The 17612-nt window shown below is 34.2% G+C and overlaps 1 protein-coding gene across 1 annotated transcript in view; it reads right to left on the bottom strand.

Moving 5' to 3' along the window:
* FMN2 (formin 2) overlaps window positions 1-17612 on the bottom strand; it is a 157656-nt gene that overhangs the window by 120559 nt on the left and 19485 nt on the right. Inside the window, exons 3-4 of the mRNA XM_069850877.1 lie at window positions 5559-5759; window positions 4163-4194 (exon numbers count right to left, since the gene is read on the bottom strand). Coding sequence (XP_069706978.1) covers window positions 4163-4194; window positions 5559-5759 — 233 coding nt within the window. The remainder of the gene's footprint in view (window positions 1-4162; window positions 4195-5558; window positions 5760-17612) is intronic.

The following is a 17612-nucleotide window of genomic DNA, read 5'->3' as shown; positions in this document are numbered from 1 at the left end:
TTTTGAGGAAAAGAAATTTTAAGTTCCTTAATTCCATCAAACTGAACCAAATTTAAAGAAGAATATAACATGTTAAAAAAAAACGTAGGCTGTGTTTCTGCTGAAAAAGTCCAACCCAGACTAAAGTCTCCACTCTAGCAGTGTTATTTTACCTCCCTTTGAAGTTCATTGTGTTACCTAAATCTGTTGATTTACCTATAAGCTTTAGTGCAGAAATAGAAAAAACCCTCTGCCACTGTTATTCACATCAACTGTTGTTGATTAGATAATATAATCAGATCTTTTATTCCTATCCCTTAGTAAGATGATCAGACCTCCAGAACCAAGCGTTAACTTAGAGTGTAGTAAACAATAACATGTCACAGAAATCACCTTAGACAAGAAGAAACCTTGAATGACTGTAACTAGATACACTCTGGAGCAAGGAAGTATTTAGAAATAAAAATTTAGAATCAAAACCACATTTCAAAATGTTTGCCTTAGGAACATTCAGTACACAAAAGTACTGCAGAAATGAAGTCCTGCTTTTCCAGTCTTTTTATAAAATTATACATAAAACTTTTCTGTCATAATCTTACCTGTACCTGCTGAACATCTATGCATTGTTTCTCTTTTTCTAGGACTGTAGGTTTCAACACTGAATTTGGAAAGAAGATACAGATTTTAAGTTACATATGAGAAACAATTGTTTATAGCTCAAAATACACATTAAGAATTTCATGAAAAGAGGATTGAGGTAAAAACAAAACAACAAAACCAAGCAGCATTAGCTGTTCCACTTTGCAAATTATCCATCAAAAATTAAATGAACGGGTTTTATGCATAAATAAAGCCAACCTCATCTCAATTTAAGATGTATTTATTATGACTCCACATTAAATGTTATCAAGTAAAATCTATAGCATATAAAACTTGAAAGAAGTCCATTTTGATTGTCAAAAGTTCTGAGTCATTTTTTCGTATTTACTTATGGCTCTAGTATTTACGTTCCAGAGAAGGTCAAGGAAAACTTTTCACACTTGTTCTTCCCATCAATTCTCAATAAGAAGTATTCGTGTCCTTAAGGTCTGCAAATTGTGTCTATTCACAAAAGGCCAAAAGGATGATGACTGCTGGCAGCTATGTTGTCTTTTTCATAACGTCCTCTGCCCTAATCTGCTCTACTGTCAAAATTTGAGATCTTTACAACAGGACAGACAGTAACACAGATCTAAAGAACTTTTGTCTGCACATTTTACCTGGAAAATGGGCATCAAAATGTAAGACTAGCTTGTAGATGGATTGCCTTATTTTAAAAACTGGATTACAGTTATTCTATCTACAAGTACTAGTCTCCAAGATCTCTGTTTTCATAAAAAAATTCAATTTAAATCAAAGCTAAGTAGAAAAGAAATTACACTAAAATATTGATTGTGTTTATATTTATTTCAGTGAGTGACATTCCTGCATTTTTTCTACAGTGCTGTATTTTAATTATCTGCTGCAAAAAAGAAATAACAGAATTTGTGCTGGAAATGACAAAAGCATGTAACAACTCAATATACATTCAGGATCCTCAAATTTTTGGTAAGCTACTGCAGAGAATAACAAAGACCTATTTTTAATTTATTTGTCACAGAGAGTAAGTCTTGTAATTAAAGTACAGGGCTTGAATTAAAAGATATGATGTCCATTCTGACTTCTCTACAGATGTCTTCTCTCACCTTAAACAACCTATGTTTCTGTTTCCTTGCCTAATAAGAAATAACTAGAAAAATAATAATAAAAAAACCCAAACAAAACACACACACACACGCTCTGCAGCAGTGACATAATGCAAAGATCTCCAATCAGCTTAGTAGCCACTGCTACTTTAACTGTCAATGTCTCTTTAGCTGGTCATAGCCAAATCTTGTACACAGGACACAGATAGAAATATTTTTCTTATATCTTGCCAGAGAACACATGCATGTCACATCCTTCTTACATCTTTTAAGTGCACCACTATACAGCAGATAAAACTCTTGATCATCCACAGGAAGAATGAAGCAGCTGTGGTCTAGAACCTCTGGATTCATAATTCCTAGGCCTTTGACCTCCTCACAGCTTTCTGACAAACCCAGTTGTTGGAAGGTGATACGTACAAGGGTAAAGTATCTTTGCCAGTGTCAGTTATGCTGCAAAGCTACCCACCAAAAATAAACAATTCTCAACCTTTTTTACTTTTTTGTTTACTAAGAAAATATTTCAAGTCTGATAGAATTGTTCCAAGTCATAAAAAGCTGGACGAGGATAATTAACATTAACAGGAGATTAGTTATTATTTCTGACTTTGACAAGTTTTAGTATGGATAAATTATTGTTGACGTTCAGTTATGTCCATTTACTGAAGAAAATTAAGGATGCTACTAAAGAATTGGACACTTACTCCTCGTTGCAACTTAAAGAACCCCACCAAAACAAGTGAATGACTGTTCTCTGGTAAAGCTCTTAATATCCTTCTGAAGAAAGGGAACATTATTAACATTGTTAGATAAGCAATTGTGAGATACTTGTTTTACAAATTATCCGGAAAAGAACTTTTTGGCTAAACTCACCTCAAAAGTTTTTAAAAATGTAGAGGCTGCTACTATATATTTGTCAATGTTTAACAATTTGACAGAATTGTCTAGCTTATTTTAACCTCCAACAGGTCTTGTTATAAAGAGGGTTCTAAATATAAGCCGAGTTCAGACTGATATGAACAGTTAATTTATAGGTTAGTTTGCCAAAGTCCATCAAATTCAATCGATTGCAGCAAAATAACAGGGTATTATCTTTGTTACACAAACTAAAACCAAACCTTACCACCACAGCAACAACAACAAAAAGTTAAGGAAAGGAAAAAAAGTGCTATATAATAAATGAAACCTTCCCTTTAATCCAAACAAAATATCCCTCCCCGCCCCTCACAATTTTTAGTATCACAAAAGAAATCAACAAAACCAGGCTTGTTCAGACATCCAAGAGACTAGCACAAACTTCAAGGTGTAAATCTACACAGACATTTAATGTGTTTGGGCTGCTTCATTTTGCAGTAGAAGTTGTATATGTTTTGAGTCTCTGCCCGGGTGGCTAGGATAGTCCCATAGAGACAGGATGTCTGGGTTCTAGTGCCTGCATACTTGCCTCTTCCAATATGTTGTTAAGTGGAATAGTCTGATCAGCAAAGGATTAAAATAATTTAATTTCAAATACACCATTGTGCTTAGATTCCATCAATGGGCTGTGGTGTGAGAGTGATAGAGTGAAATATCATAAGAAGCAAGAGAAATTGATGATTAACTACCAGCCAGGTACCTAAGGTCTGGCAGAATATCCTCTTGACTTATTTAAAACTTTAAGGCCTAATATTCTGCCCATGTTAACATGTGTATAATAAAAATAAAAATGCTGCATATAAAAATTTGCTGTCACAATCCTCTCCAGATTAATACATTTGTCTAAAATGGACACTTTTTTTATAAACTATTGTCTCTAATGTTGATATTATATCTGTTTAATCTATAGAGTAATAATTATATATAATGCAAAATAAAGCTACTGTGCACAGAGTAATTTAAACCCTTTAAAAAATGCTTACCCCCTCTACCTTTCAAAAGCACACATACATAAAATATTAGCTACAAAGATTGGAGAAGGTGATTAACCTTCAAGCTTCATATGAAAAGTCACTTACCTCCAGGTTCTTCCACATAGCAAGCATGCAAACAATCAAACAAAAATTAAAATATTTTATCTACCCAAATTGTATTCAGAACAATTATAATTGTTCCTTTTCCCTACATGCCCGATAGTGCAAAATCGCATCCAAAAAAAAAAAAAACTTCAATAATATTTTTACATGTCAATACCTCATGTAAACATTGAGAACTCCTTATATCCCATTTAGAAATAGTCACAATACAAATTTTTCCATTTTATTTCTAATACTATTTTTCTAATATTTTTGCAGTTATTGACAGGGCAGTGGCTGAGATAAGGAACAAACTAGTATTGTACACATTGCATCCATGTAGTAGGTATAATATTAAAAAGAACAACATAGGATGGAAAAAAACCTATGCATAAAATGGACATAATTAAATATTATTAGTATTGTCTTCTTGGAAGAAATGCTCTTCCAATTTTGGAAAATTCTTACATGTCAAAATATTTTGTGTGATCAATGTTTATCTAGATTTTAGAGCAATAAAATCATTTTTAACTCACACCAGCTTCTGCCAGGCTAAGACGTCAAAGTAAAATAATAAAATATTCACCCTTTTGTTTTTCCAGTGCAGAATATGTTTATAAATATTCTGATCACACATCCATTAACTAAGCATCCAGGTTGAGAAACACAACCTGTAAAGTACACAATGAATTCTACTACCACATATTAGCACTTTCACTGATCACAGCCTAAAATAGTAGATCATTAGCCAAAAACTAGACAAGCCCAACAGTCCAGTACTGCAGTGTCCCACACACTCTCAATTGCATCAGAATTTAGAAATGTTTCCTTAACCACTAATAGGGCTGCTTTAGTAAAAGCCACAGCATAAACGGAATAATAAAGCAGCACTGTGTTTTTGTTAGTATCATTTATTTTGTTTGTGAGCACCAGAGCAAGTCACACCAGTAAAACAAAGTGCTGTCATTATAAATGGTGTCCATGCAAGGAATACTTTTCTTGCGTTCCAGAGGAAGTGGTAGAAAAGTCCCAAAAAGAATTAAATCTGAAATTAACTCCACTTAAAGTCTATAAGCAATACAAAGAGATCTGTTGAAGGCTTAATTTGAAGACTTAATTCTTCAAATCTAACTGATGAATAAAAAGGACCAGTAGGAAATGGAAAATTTGAGAATACCCATTGACTCTCCACTGAGTTCATGGGGATGAATGCAGCCTAAAAGTGTTGAGAACTTTTGAATAATAACTAATGCAAAGCTAATCCTCCAAGAACCTGTGGGATTTGCCCATCAACACTACTAACAGAAACCAGGTTTGAAATTCTCTTCTAAATTTCTTTATCAGCTACAAGAGGGTTTTGTTTTAATTGTCAGATTAAACAAAGCTTTTAATAACTATGCAGAAGATCACAGAAATTCGGCTGGTAACCTTAAAAATTTTAAACTGACTTGGCAAACAAGACCTCAATTTATTTTTCAGATACACTTTTCCTACCTCTCTGTCAGCAGGGGCCTGCTGAATCCACAAAGGAATACCTTACACCACTCTAATAACTTTCAGTATACCACCATCGGGCTTCTGAAGTTTTCCATATATTTAAGAAGAGAAAAGTACCCACATTTCATGGTTCTGAAGGTATGTAAACTGGAAAAGAACAAAGGTCACAGGACCTGGTAAAATCCAACAGTCAGCAGATGCCAGGTGTACATCTTGGTTGTTAACAAAGAGCATGCATTTTTTTTCTCAGCATTTTTTATTAGATTCACACCAGCTAGCATTATTTCTGATGCTAATCCAAGATACTCAAAATCAGATATTTGTTGGAATTTAAGATATTAAGTTTATATACTGGATTCTAAATGACAGCAGCTCCCCACCATGCTATGAGTATATCTGATCTGTGTTCAAAAACCATACCTTCTTTTGTTATTTTGAGTCTTTGTTCTTCATCTGCAGGTTTGGGTGGGGGCCACACAGATGGAATTCTCCTTGGAAAGCTTCCTTCAGTGTAATCTGATGAGTGTGTGGGTTGGCTAACTGCAGCCCAAGTATAAAGCTGGTCTTGCTGTGGTTATCAAAACAAAAAAGTTGAGAAGTTCATCTAGAAAGCCAAGCTCAAAATATCAAAGTATTTGTTTCCAACACAAATATCCACTGCTACATCAAGGCAGACTTTTTTTGTATGCTCTTCATCTGACAAAGATTTAACATAAATCTATATGAAAAAGATTTTAATGTTTCAGTTTTGGAATTCTATTAACAATAGAAAATCTAATCTTTTAGTTATTTGTAGCACAATGAGATGCTAAAATAAAATTCAGGACATTTTTTGAGCATGAGGAACTCTTTGCCACTTCTTTACTTAGAGAGATAACAGGTTCTGTCTATCATGACTGTAATTTTTTACATATGGGTCATTTGTCAGTTAGAGATGAATACTTCAGTCCACATTCCATGTAATATTTTTACATCAAATGCACAAGCAAGGAAAAGAAGCATCATTATTTCAGCATAAATTGAACAGATATTTAATCTTTGAAACCACATTTTTGTCATTTACATTTCCATATGTATAGAAAGGCAACTAAAAAGGTGGGTTTGCTTTTAGAATAAAATTTTTTAAAAGCATCCAAGAGCTAAAAGTTTTCAAAATCTCTAGGCTCAAATCAGATTATATCCATATTACCCAGCAGCTTTGAGTCTGATTCCTTTAATAAAGTAGAAGATGTACAGACTGTCTTATGAAAGCCAAGGCAACCTCATGTTTTAAGCCAACAGACAAATATTATCTAACTGCAATTCCAGTAATTATTCTTGAGATGCGTAAACCATTATGCATAAACATGCAACACCTTATGATTAAACATTTATAATACTGTAAATTCTATAGAGATGAATCGCAGCAGCTACATAAACATCCTAGCAAGTGATCTGGAAATATGCAAATATTGCAATACGAAGTTGGAAAAAAATACAGTCACAAGGTGAAAATACAGTCATATCACACAGCAGTACCTTCTTACAATGATAAGGATCATTGCACTTCATTGACAATAATGTCAGAGTAAAACATTGGTAATATATATTTGTCCTGCTGCATATTTAGTTTTTATATTAAACCTTTAAATAAAAAAAATTTACATAGATGTTCAACACTGAAGACACAGGCGAACAAAATAATTTAACATTTTGAGGGAATAATCACTATTCCACATGATTTAGCTTCTACTTGCCCTAAAGTAAGTTAAATAAGAGTTAAGAGTGATGAAAATTTACTGAGAGCAACTTACTTGGAACAGACAAATGCTGGTTAAAAAGTAATTTTTTTTGGTTTACACAGGGTGCCTCAAACACTCTGGGCCAAAAGCAGCTCATTAGATTTTTCTGGCATGAAAAACATGGCAAAAATCCAGCCACATACACAGATCTTACATAAAGGTAAGAACAAATGGATAAAAAAAGGCTAATACTATACCACATTAGGTTCTTTATATAGCCCTTAATTCTGTTTTCCTTGAAAAGCCTGTCCTTTCCCTATTACTATGATACTGGATTGAACATCCAGACAGTTTTGATTAATGCATTTCTTTCAGTAACTTCATATTTTACCTACATCTAATTTCACAGTTTTTCAGAGGATAACTATTTTTTGTTTTCTGCCTAATTTCCAGTACTGTGGGAATAAAAAAAACAAGGCAGATTCATCCTTGTATGTAGCGTGTAAAGAAAAACAAAAGCTGATGGATTTTGCTGTTTATCTTATTTCTGCACCATCCAATTCTCAAAAACACAGAGGAAAATAAGATTCAAAAAAGTTATGCAGAGGCAAACAAGAATAATTCTTTTTTTTTTTTTTGCCCACTCTACCACCTTGCACAGCTCAGGGAACACAGAGAGGAAAAAGTACCATGAAGGGTCAGCTGGGTAGACACAGTTGAGTTTCAGTGGGATTACATATAGGGTTTATAACAAAAGACAAACTGTAGATAATACTGACATAGCATGAAGGAGGACTACAAAGAGTTAAACTGTTCCTGGACATGATATTTCATTATGTCAGTTCCTGAAAGATGTAATACAATCGTTTAGCAACACTTTTTTGAAGTAGTCTACATGAATTAAGATGTATTAAAAATCATCATATGTCTCAGAATTATTGTACAGGTAATATACATTATGAGGATGAAATATGAAATATCTATGTTCTTGTTGATAGAATTTACACCATATAAACTATGGAAAGTTATTAACTAACTCATCACACAACTCCATAACCAACTCCTAATCCAGCATGAGAGATTTATTTGAGAGAATAAAATACAGTATTTTTTGTTGGTGGCATTTTTTGGTTTGGGGTTCTTTACATTCAGTATTTAACATAGAGAAGGATGATGGAATATGGTCATCATGTAATAGAAATTTACAGAGGTAAATATAAACATGCAAAAATGCCTTGAAGGGACTTGGACTTCAGCCAAAACTTATCTGTGTTCAACATAAAAACAAGGTATTTAAGAACAGCTACATTCAGATAACTTGCCAACTTATAAACGTAACTTAAAAAATTAAAAACTCTTATGACAGAAAGGTAGTCTGAAGGTTGATGAACTAGACATCAAGTTGATAGTCCATAAACTACACCTAAAATGGGCAAAGATTAACCCTGCCCCCACTTCTGTGCCCTTCAAAAAGAGATGAATCATTTAAATGTCCCGATTCCTCCATTTTCAAGATACTTTCCAGAATCTAATCCTCTTTATCTTTTGTTTCCAGCTCCTTGTCTGTTAATATACTAATCCTTTTCATTTCTCCTTTTCCAGATCTGCTAATGCCAAAAATTTGCATGATTATTAGAACATTCTGAAGAAAGCCATATGCTGCAAATTCTGTAATGCCGAATTACTATTCAAGCAAAAGAAACAAAATATCCAAATAAAAAAATCCTCATTTGTTTTTATCATTATTAATTGTAATACTAATATCTAATAACTCGGATTTTTTTTCTACTTCCAACATTTGCTTCTCTGATCTTTTCATTTCAGATGCAATTTTTACTAGATATCATTCTAAGTACAGCCAGTGAATACTCTTACCGTGTTCAAGCTTTGAAAAGATCTGGAATTTCCACTTCATCTTGCTCAGACTCCACTATTTGGTGTTTAAAGAATTTCTTTTGGGGAAAATACATGTATATACCTCCTTGTAATGAATGATCCCAGCCTTATTTATTCAGACTTATTTCTGGGTGAATATTGAAAGCTCAAAGCGGTCTAAGTGCACTAAATGTGATGTCAGGAAGAGATCTTAATTCCACACATCCTTACAAAGCACTTTCCACTGGTTCTTATAACTGCAGAGCACATGGGCGAGGCAAACTGCCTGCAGGATCTTATGGTACCTAATCAATAGACATTTTACCACTGTAGATGTTAGTGTTTAGAATAGAGTCACAGAGAGTTAGGTCTGTAATTTAACTCACTCTCTTCCCAGTTAGCATTTAGTAGGCACAAAGAATGGCTTTTTTAAAAAAACAGATTTTCATTCTGAGGTACTACAGTGTTATATTTCAAGTACACAATAAGTATCAGTTATATTCCTTCACTGCTTGAGCTAAAGATATGCTTTCCTGCTTATCTTTAAAGATGGAAGTCAATGCTGTAAGCATTGATGGAATTGGATCCTGTCTTGCTGGGCATTTATTTTCAAATAGTAAACGTGAACAATTTTTCACTAGAACCACAAACGTTCAAAGTTATCCTGAAGAGAGGAGGATAGCAGAGTTGGCATGTCCACAACAGGTATAAACGGGCCAGGAGTAAACCTGGAGTGGTAGCAACAAGAAGATTCCTATTCATCAAATCAGCCTGGATATGGACAGTCTTTCAATTGGAAGAGCTGGAAGAGTGGAGAAACAAGTAGTATAACTGCATTCAAGATGGAACCAGACAAATTCATAGAGAATTACATTTTATGGTACTTGGGATAAGCAGGGTCTAGACTCCATGACTCAGAATGTGTTTTCAAGTCTAAAAGCTTCGATGAGCTTGTTCCACCTATCTATGTAACAGCTTTTCATATAGACTGTTTCAAGTGTCTGGAAGGAATTTTTTTTTTTTCCATTTAGGTAGTTTAATTCTTCTGATAAACTAAGTATACAACCTCTACAATGAAAGCAAGCCAACTGTATATTCGCACAGCATATAAACAGTTAATTGAACAAGCAAGGCTCTAGTTTGAGAAATTAGAGCTAGGCTACCTGAAATGCTCTTATCAGCAGGAGACTGCTTTATTTTAAGCAGCTTTTAAAAGAAAGAAATCAATACTATCAAGCATGGGGAAAGTGGTTTACTTTTTGAGTAAATGTTCAGTAACAAAGCTCTATCTGATCACTGACAGAAATCAGAGCAGCAATTAAACATGGCCTTCAGCTTGTACTACCTTTGGCTGTACTTGTGAGCATAGGTGTCTTCCAAGGCTGAAAAACAGCAAGTCAGTCATAATACTGTAATATATGGCTGAAGTAGCACTTCATCCTCATGAACTAAATTTGATGTATGAGCATTTTACTTGAGCGATTTTTTTCCTGTTCAGGAAAATTATGTGCCTCAACCTTTCATTTAAAACACTTCAAGTGTCAAAAAAACAAGAAACATTTCTTTCCCATTAAGTGACTTCAACCATCTCAACAAAACAGGAAAAACTTCCTTGTTCCATCAAACTTAGCTCAGAATTCTACATCATAGCCTAAGGACATGAGATGCCAACAGAATCAATAACTCTGTAGTTAAAGACCTCATGGATAAAGGAAATTGGGGAACTTCTTATTCTTCCTGTTCCCCAGTAACTTCCTCAAATATAGCTGAATAGGTCGAACTACTGAGCTTACAATAAACTTTCCTTGGAAGAAGAAACAGTGGTTGGTCTTCTATGAAACAGAAGAACCTCAAGATGTGGCCTTTTACACACCTGACTTGAATTTCCACATGGAAGAACACATCTCAAGAACATTTAGACCACGTGATGTCTTATCCTTTTGAAAAGGTGATTATTATTACTGTAAAAGCTTCCTCTTGAAAATAGACATGCAACATACACAAATTCAACTCTCACTGTATTCTTAATTTCAGGCTAGAAAAGAGACATTTTTATGACTCTCATTCTTAAGAAAGTGAACTAATACACAGAGAGTCATAATATATAAAGATCTTTTGAGGTGACAAGGTGACCACCACCTTCACTCTAAGCAGAATGCTTTTGAAAATTTTAAACAGATGGTGTAAACTTAACATCTAATATGCGCCTCTAGAAGAAGTTCTTCAGAATAACAGGCAGGCAAGCAATGTTCTCTAGTAAAAGAAGCATGAAAACTTAGCAACATCCTACACATAAAATACCTCGGCTGGAAGTATATACAGTAGCATCACCACAAGTAACTGAAAAGGAGAGAAATAAAAAGGAAGAGACTGCACAACAAGATCAAGCAACTATAAAATAAGGTATGAAATTAAAATTTAAAATAAGGAAGAAGGGAAATAGCATTACACAAATAATTCAGCCCAGTGATCATCCAACCGTTTCCATTTTACTATTTTCAGGAATACTATAGTTGCTCACTGCAAAAGACGAAGTCACACAAAGTGCGATTGGGCAATGGAAAAGGAAAAGAAGGCATAAGAGCTTTGATTTAGTCTAACTCAACTGCCATGGTAACGTGACAAACAAAGATTAAGACAGCAGATTAACAATCTGTTTTCTCTGCTCTGTTCCACAATTTTCACTTGTTAACTTTTAAAGTCTTATTCACCACTGACCGCCAATATACTGCCGTGACAAATTTTGTAGGATGGAACTATGTTCAGTCTTACACATTTTGTTCCTGAGCATTGAACGTATGCTTGAAGAAATGCTTCATTGTTGCCAGCTTTGTGTTGAAGTTTGGAAGAAAAGTTCTCCTGTCCAAAATAAATTCTTGGGAAAGTTTCTCTTTGGAAACTGATCACTGATATTTTGGCTCTCTGACTTCCGAGAAAGAAGTCTGTCTGCAATCTGTTTAACTACTAATTTTCAAACTGGCATAAACATTGCAAATAAGCTAATATTAAGCAAAGCCTTCATGTTGCTAACCCTTCTTCCAGCTGACCTGCAAAGTCCCGCCATCTGCTACTACTCAGCAAAAAGAAAGCAGTGTCCTTATTTCCTTAAAAAGCATTTGCATCAGGCAGCCAGGAGATAACAGAAAACCAGCCATTTTTATAGCATTTCCCATTTATGCTGTCTGACACACTGCTTCCTTGTAGAAGTATTATTTCAGAAACAAATGACAGCCTAGTCAGGCATCCTAATTGCAAATCACACAAGGGGCAGTCCTTATATCAAACTAAAAAATATGTCTAGGTATAAAATCACATCATAACACAATAAAGACAGACACCCTCCAGAGGTCCATTTAGCTCTTTCATTATAGAATAGACTGAAATACTTTATAAATCAGAAGGTGTTAACAGCAGTACTCAACACAGTAATGGCATTCAATAAAAACACTGAAAAAGATGTTAAGAGAGCTAGTCCAATCAAAATGACACCAGGAATAAGACGAGATGAAAGCTTAGCATGCATTTTAGACACATATGGAAGAAGATATTGCTGTTTAGTGCTGCATGAGAAAAGTAGTTGCTGGCCCCTTCAGTGTGCAATTGAGATTAAGTTCCTCAAAAAAAGAGTATAGCACTGATGCAAAGGTATGCTCAATTTTCTTCTAAAACGCACTTACAAAACAATAGTACAAAGTTTTTTTTCAAAAACATAATTTAAGTTTTCACTAAGAATTTCAGTGATTTAAACCTTATATTCAGAAACAACACAAAAAACTATTTGGAAAGCTTGTCAGAAAAAAAAATCTGCTATGAAAGCGAAAAAATTATAATAACTTAGGAATGCACAGTGTGAGCTGGAAAACTTGGAACGGGAAATTACAGCTAAGGATTAGATGATCACAATGTGTAGTATTTGCAGCTACTGGATAAAATGCAAACACTAAGTAAAGTCAATATTTCTCAATAGTACAATGAAACTAGATAGAGTTGCATTCCATCGATAAGAAGATATCAGCTGCTTTTTTTTTTAGTGTATGAGCTGTTTAAATTCTGATGCAAATGTTTACAATTTAGACACAATACTGATGGCTTTCTAAAGAGAACCATCTTCTAGCTTCTGTGATACATCATTAACAGCAGAGCTAAGCAGGAAATGAGACCTTGCTTTTTGAAAATTGTGATCCTCCAACAGGCGGATACAAAACCTTCCTTTGATTACATTCTTGCCAAAGATGCACTGTTTAGTGATATCAGCCTTGTTTTTAATTTACTTTAGTATGACAATGTAACATGCTAAAAAGCTTAGGACTACACCTGTACTACAGAACTACAATTATTTAATAACTTGACGCAGTCATTTGGACCGATAGTTTTTCACAAAGCATTAATTTCTTAGATACCATTCAAGTAGAGGAGATTTTACTTTAATGTGAAACTTTAGAAACCCTCTTTAACAAGTCACAACTGTTAAAAGGGAAAAAAAATAACAGACAGGCAGACAATAGTTATTCAAAAGGCAAGTAATTTTTTGGGGCACATTCTTTGAATGAACTTTGGCTAATCTATCTTTAAGTTGTGCATTTATTCTCTTGGCCATTTTTAAAAAAATATTTTTAAAAAAATATTTTTAAACACTCTTTTTTTCTTTTATAAAATGCTAGCAGAAGAATGAAAGGCTGTAAAAATAGCCTGACAAGAAAGAAGTTATGACATCTTCGAGGCAATATTTAGCAGTCTCTCCAGGAGATGGAAAATTAGCAAAAAGGGGCATCATATTTCTAGATAGTGAATCTGCCACTTTGCGTTTACTTACTCTTTAAAATATTCTTTACAGTATAAGAAGAGTAGGTAGGAAGAGTAATAGCAAAAGTTTCCACTACTTCTCAACAGCAAGCATCTTAAAAATTCCGACCCTGTCTACTTCTGTTACTTTTAAAGCTTTGTTCAACTTTCCTTTTTCAGATTAATCTGTTATTCTGGGCATCTGCCACAATCTGTTTTGAAAGAAATAATTGATAAAATGGGTCAAGATAGAATATGAAAGTTTCCTCATAAATTCTATCAGCAGTTTTAAAGTTTTTATCCTTTAAACTATAACTTGAAATTTGACAAAAATGTCTGAGATACCTCAGGAACATGCTGCTTCTAACCATCATTAAAATCTACCCCAAATCTGACCAAGTTATAAACCTCTGAAAACTGGATACCATCCTCAGCATAGATGTTGCTAGTTCTCTGAAAATTTACGCTTTCTTTGGGTATGTGTTTGTCTTCATGTTTGCCATATACTAAAAAAAGAGTAAGCATCACAGCTGCAAACTGTAACCTACACCAGAAATACAAGTGCTAAGTGTTTAACTTATACTGGTTTCCAGGAGCCATTACAATGTGAAAGTGGCCTTTAGTCTTAATGCATTGCCTAATTACAGTCAGAGAGTATGGAAAAGAAAAACATAGGATCCAATGAGAAAAGTAATAGAGATGCTGTACAATTATTTAATAGGGTGAGGCAGAAGCCCACACTGAAGCCTGGGAATTCTTGGGAGAAAGAAGGAAAAAAAAAGTGAAACAGATTTCTTGTGTGTTACTGAGAAAACACTCAAGATTTGGATACACAGTTGTAAGACTGAGAACTAGAGGTGACCACCAGACATAAGCTAGACGTTAGGAAAAAATTCTTTACAGAAAGGGTCATTGGGCACTGGAACAGGCTGCCCAGGGAGGTGGTTGAGTCACCTTCCCTGGAGGTGTTTAAGGCACGGGTGGATGAGGTGCTGAGGGATATGGTTTAGTGTTTGGTAGGAACGGTTGGACTCGATGATCTGGAGGGTCTCTTCCAACCTGGCTATTCTGTGATTCTGTGATTATCAGAGTGGGCAATTACAAACATTTCAAGACAGCAGAGCATTCAGCATTAGCAATGTTAAATTAAATTCACTGGAGGATATCCAGAAAAGGAGATCAGAGCAAGAGAATAGGACTTAGAAGTAATCTGTTTATATTCATGTCAAGCCATAAGCAATAGATCATGGAGTGAACAAAACTTACTGAACTATTTTAATAAACTTTAATCTAACATCTTCAGAAAACAAATTCTCTGGGACCACACTTAAGTAAAAGAGGAATAAAGGATTTTATTTAACATAAAAAAAATAGTAAGTTAAAGCTCAGAAATACATGGGATCAGTTGCAAAAGTAGAAAAACAAGGATTCAAGGAAGAATTTCAGAGGAAAAATGTTGGCAATTCTATAAAGAAACATGCTAAAAGAGTGAGCTAAGAGACTTTATAAGAACCAGACTAAGACAAAAATAAAACAGCCAAATTAGTAACATTAAGGAATAAGCAATCAGGGGAGCTGGATGTAGCAGGAAAGAAGGACAACGAAGTAGCAGAAAAACCTGGCTAGAGGTGAACAGGGTTACTGAAGCTTTGTTCACAGCAGTTTGAGCCTAGTGAAAAAGACACCAGCCAAACTGGAGGCAACCCAGGATGGAACTGGAAGCACATCTAATGAACACAGATGAAGGAAGACTATGGAACTGGCTGTGCTCCCAATTTTGGAGAAGGGTCAAAGATGATGTATCTTCTAATTCTATATGGGTGAAATTCAAGTCTTACTTAAGGCTAGTCTAATTCCCCTGTCTCTGAAATCAATGGTTAGAGCAACATTACAGTCCTGTTCCAATGAATCAGAAAAATAGAAAATCTAAATAAGTACAACATGGTGAGAGTTGCAAGAGGGGACATGAGTCACAGATCTTAAACAAACTTTAAGTTAGAGATACACAGCATCACCCTAAGATTTTTCACATTAATTGTTCATTGTTTCGTTTCTATACATAGTATTCATTTTCTGCAAGATATTTTATTTACTCACTTGAAGAAGGAAAATCAGCTAGAAGACCAATTTTGAAGTTCTCAGTCACTAGAGTTTGTACTACAAGATCTAAACACTTTCCTTCTTGTAGGGCAAGAAATGAATGAACAGGAAGGCAATCCCATACTGTGGTCACCAAGACTGAAGCAGAAACATGTTCCCAAACTTGACAGTGGCTCTCACCTTTGTACCATATTAAATTCAGTAGTTGGCATTCTAGCATTCAAGACAGAAGCACACTCCTTTGAAGAAGGATGAACTACTAGTTGCATATGCATACATAGGGTCTTACACTATTTCTGACATTGCTCTACAAGAGCTTTATTTATGGGACACATATAGAAAAACAGTAACAGAACATTTGTGGATTATTGATAGTCCAGTTCAAGTAAAGATCACAGCTAAGCCAGCTACATCTTAAATTGTGGACTTTGTTCACAAGGCATTAGGCTAGGCTACTATTTCTTTGCACAGAAAGCCCACCCAGTTGGATGCAGCCAATGAAAGATAACTAGAATAATTCTCTTATTCTGACAAAGCATGGTATACCTGTTAACAAAAGAGCCTCTTTTAACTGATAAAACTTTTAACATGATAAAATCTGTTTATAAGTGAGGAGAAACCTTTTTTAAAAGAATATTGTATTCAATATTCCAAAGGGAAAGAAATAGATGAATATATGATCAAAATGGCAGAATTTAAAAACATCAGCAGACTGTTTTAAACAACCTGAAAAACAAAAAAGATGTGTCTTTTCCAGTAACTTTATTCAGTATATTTAACCACAAACACTTTCAAATGGTGTGTGATATTAAGTTGCCTGAATAACCTCAGTTTTATAGTCACAGTCCATTTTTAATTATTTTCTAAAACCAGTTTGAAAATGTTTAAAACATTTTTTATTAAAAAAAAAAAAACAAACCCTAAAACATAAAGGTTGAATGTTGCTGGAGGGATAACAGAATGATTTTTTTAGATAAGCCATGTTATCTAGGAAATCTTGTTTGTTTTAAGACTTCATTGGGCAAATTAATTTTATACATTTTCCTTCACCAGTTGCATTGAACTATTCTTCAGGAAAGGTGAGAATGATTTAAAGACTTTAAAAGACTCATGTTCTCTACTGTATCTATGTTCAATATTTTTTTGCGTATTTCTAACCAATTTTCAGCTTAATGCATAGAGTAGGGACGATCATAGCTATACCAGTAAGGTATTGAGTAGATTAGTTATTATTTGTACATTAGCTAGAATTTAATTACTGAAGACAAAAATTGTGATTATCCTCAATCACAGAAACCAGTATACAGAAGCATCAAATAAAAAAATAAATCATAATGGGAGGGATCATAAAAGTAAATTCACTGCCAAATTTCATAGGGTGTACAATGTCAAATAAGAGAAAGCCATCCTGATGTTGAATTCATTATCCAAGAGGAAGGAGAAGTATGTTACATTATGTCTACACCACAGTTTTGTAATGGTATGCAAACACGACCAATAATAGCACTCTGGACAGATAGCCCAAAGGCACAGGTAACACAGTACATAAATGTCAGCAAATTTGCATTAATCCCTATATTATTGTGTATCAAAAGTCTTTTCAGTGTGAAAAAAATATCTAGCATAGGCATCCCATTTGGATCCTGTAAAGTTTTGTGACACGCTGCTTTCTTCTGTTCCTTTGATTTATATTTTTGGTGAAGTAGCCATTGGATTGAGATGTTGATAGTTCTATAGAGTGCTTCAATTCAAAGAAGATGACTTAATGAAATAACAGTATAGAACATGAAAATACAATTTAAAAAAAAAGGAAATCAAGTTATGGGAGAATCTCTTAAAACTTATGCTCAACTGGATACAAAAGTGAACACACCTGAGCTCAGAGAAATAGCTGACCAGACTCATTAGGACAATTTTCATTAAAAGGACTAACAGAACACTCT

The sequence above is a fragment of the Phaenicophaeus curvirostris genome, chromosome 2 (genome assembly GCF_032191515.1).
Source record: "Phaenicophaeus curvirostris isolate KB17595 chromosome 2, BPBGC_Pcur_1.0, whole genome shotgun sequence".
Classification (NCBI taxonomy): domain Eukaryota; kingdom Metazoa; phylum Chordata; class Aves; order Cuculiformes; family Cuculidae; genus Phaenicophaeus; species Phaenicophaeus curvirostris.
Note: the sequence above shows the minus strand (reverse complement) of the source record. Positions and strands in the feature narration are given on the sequence as shown.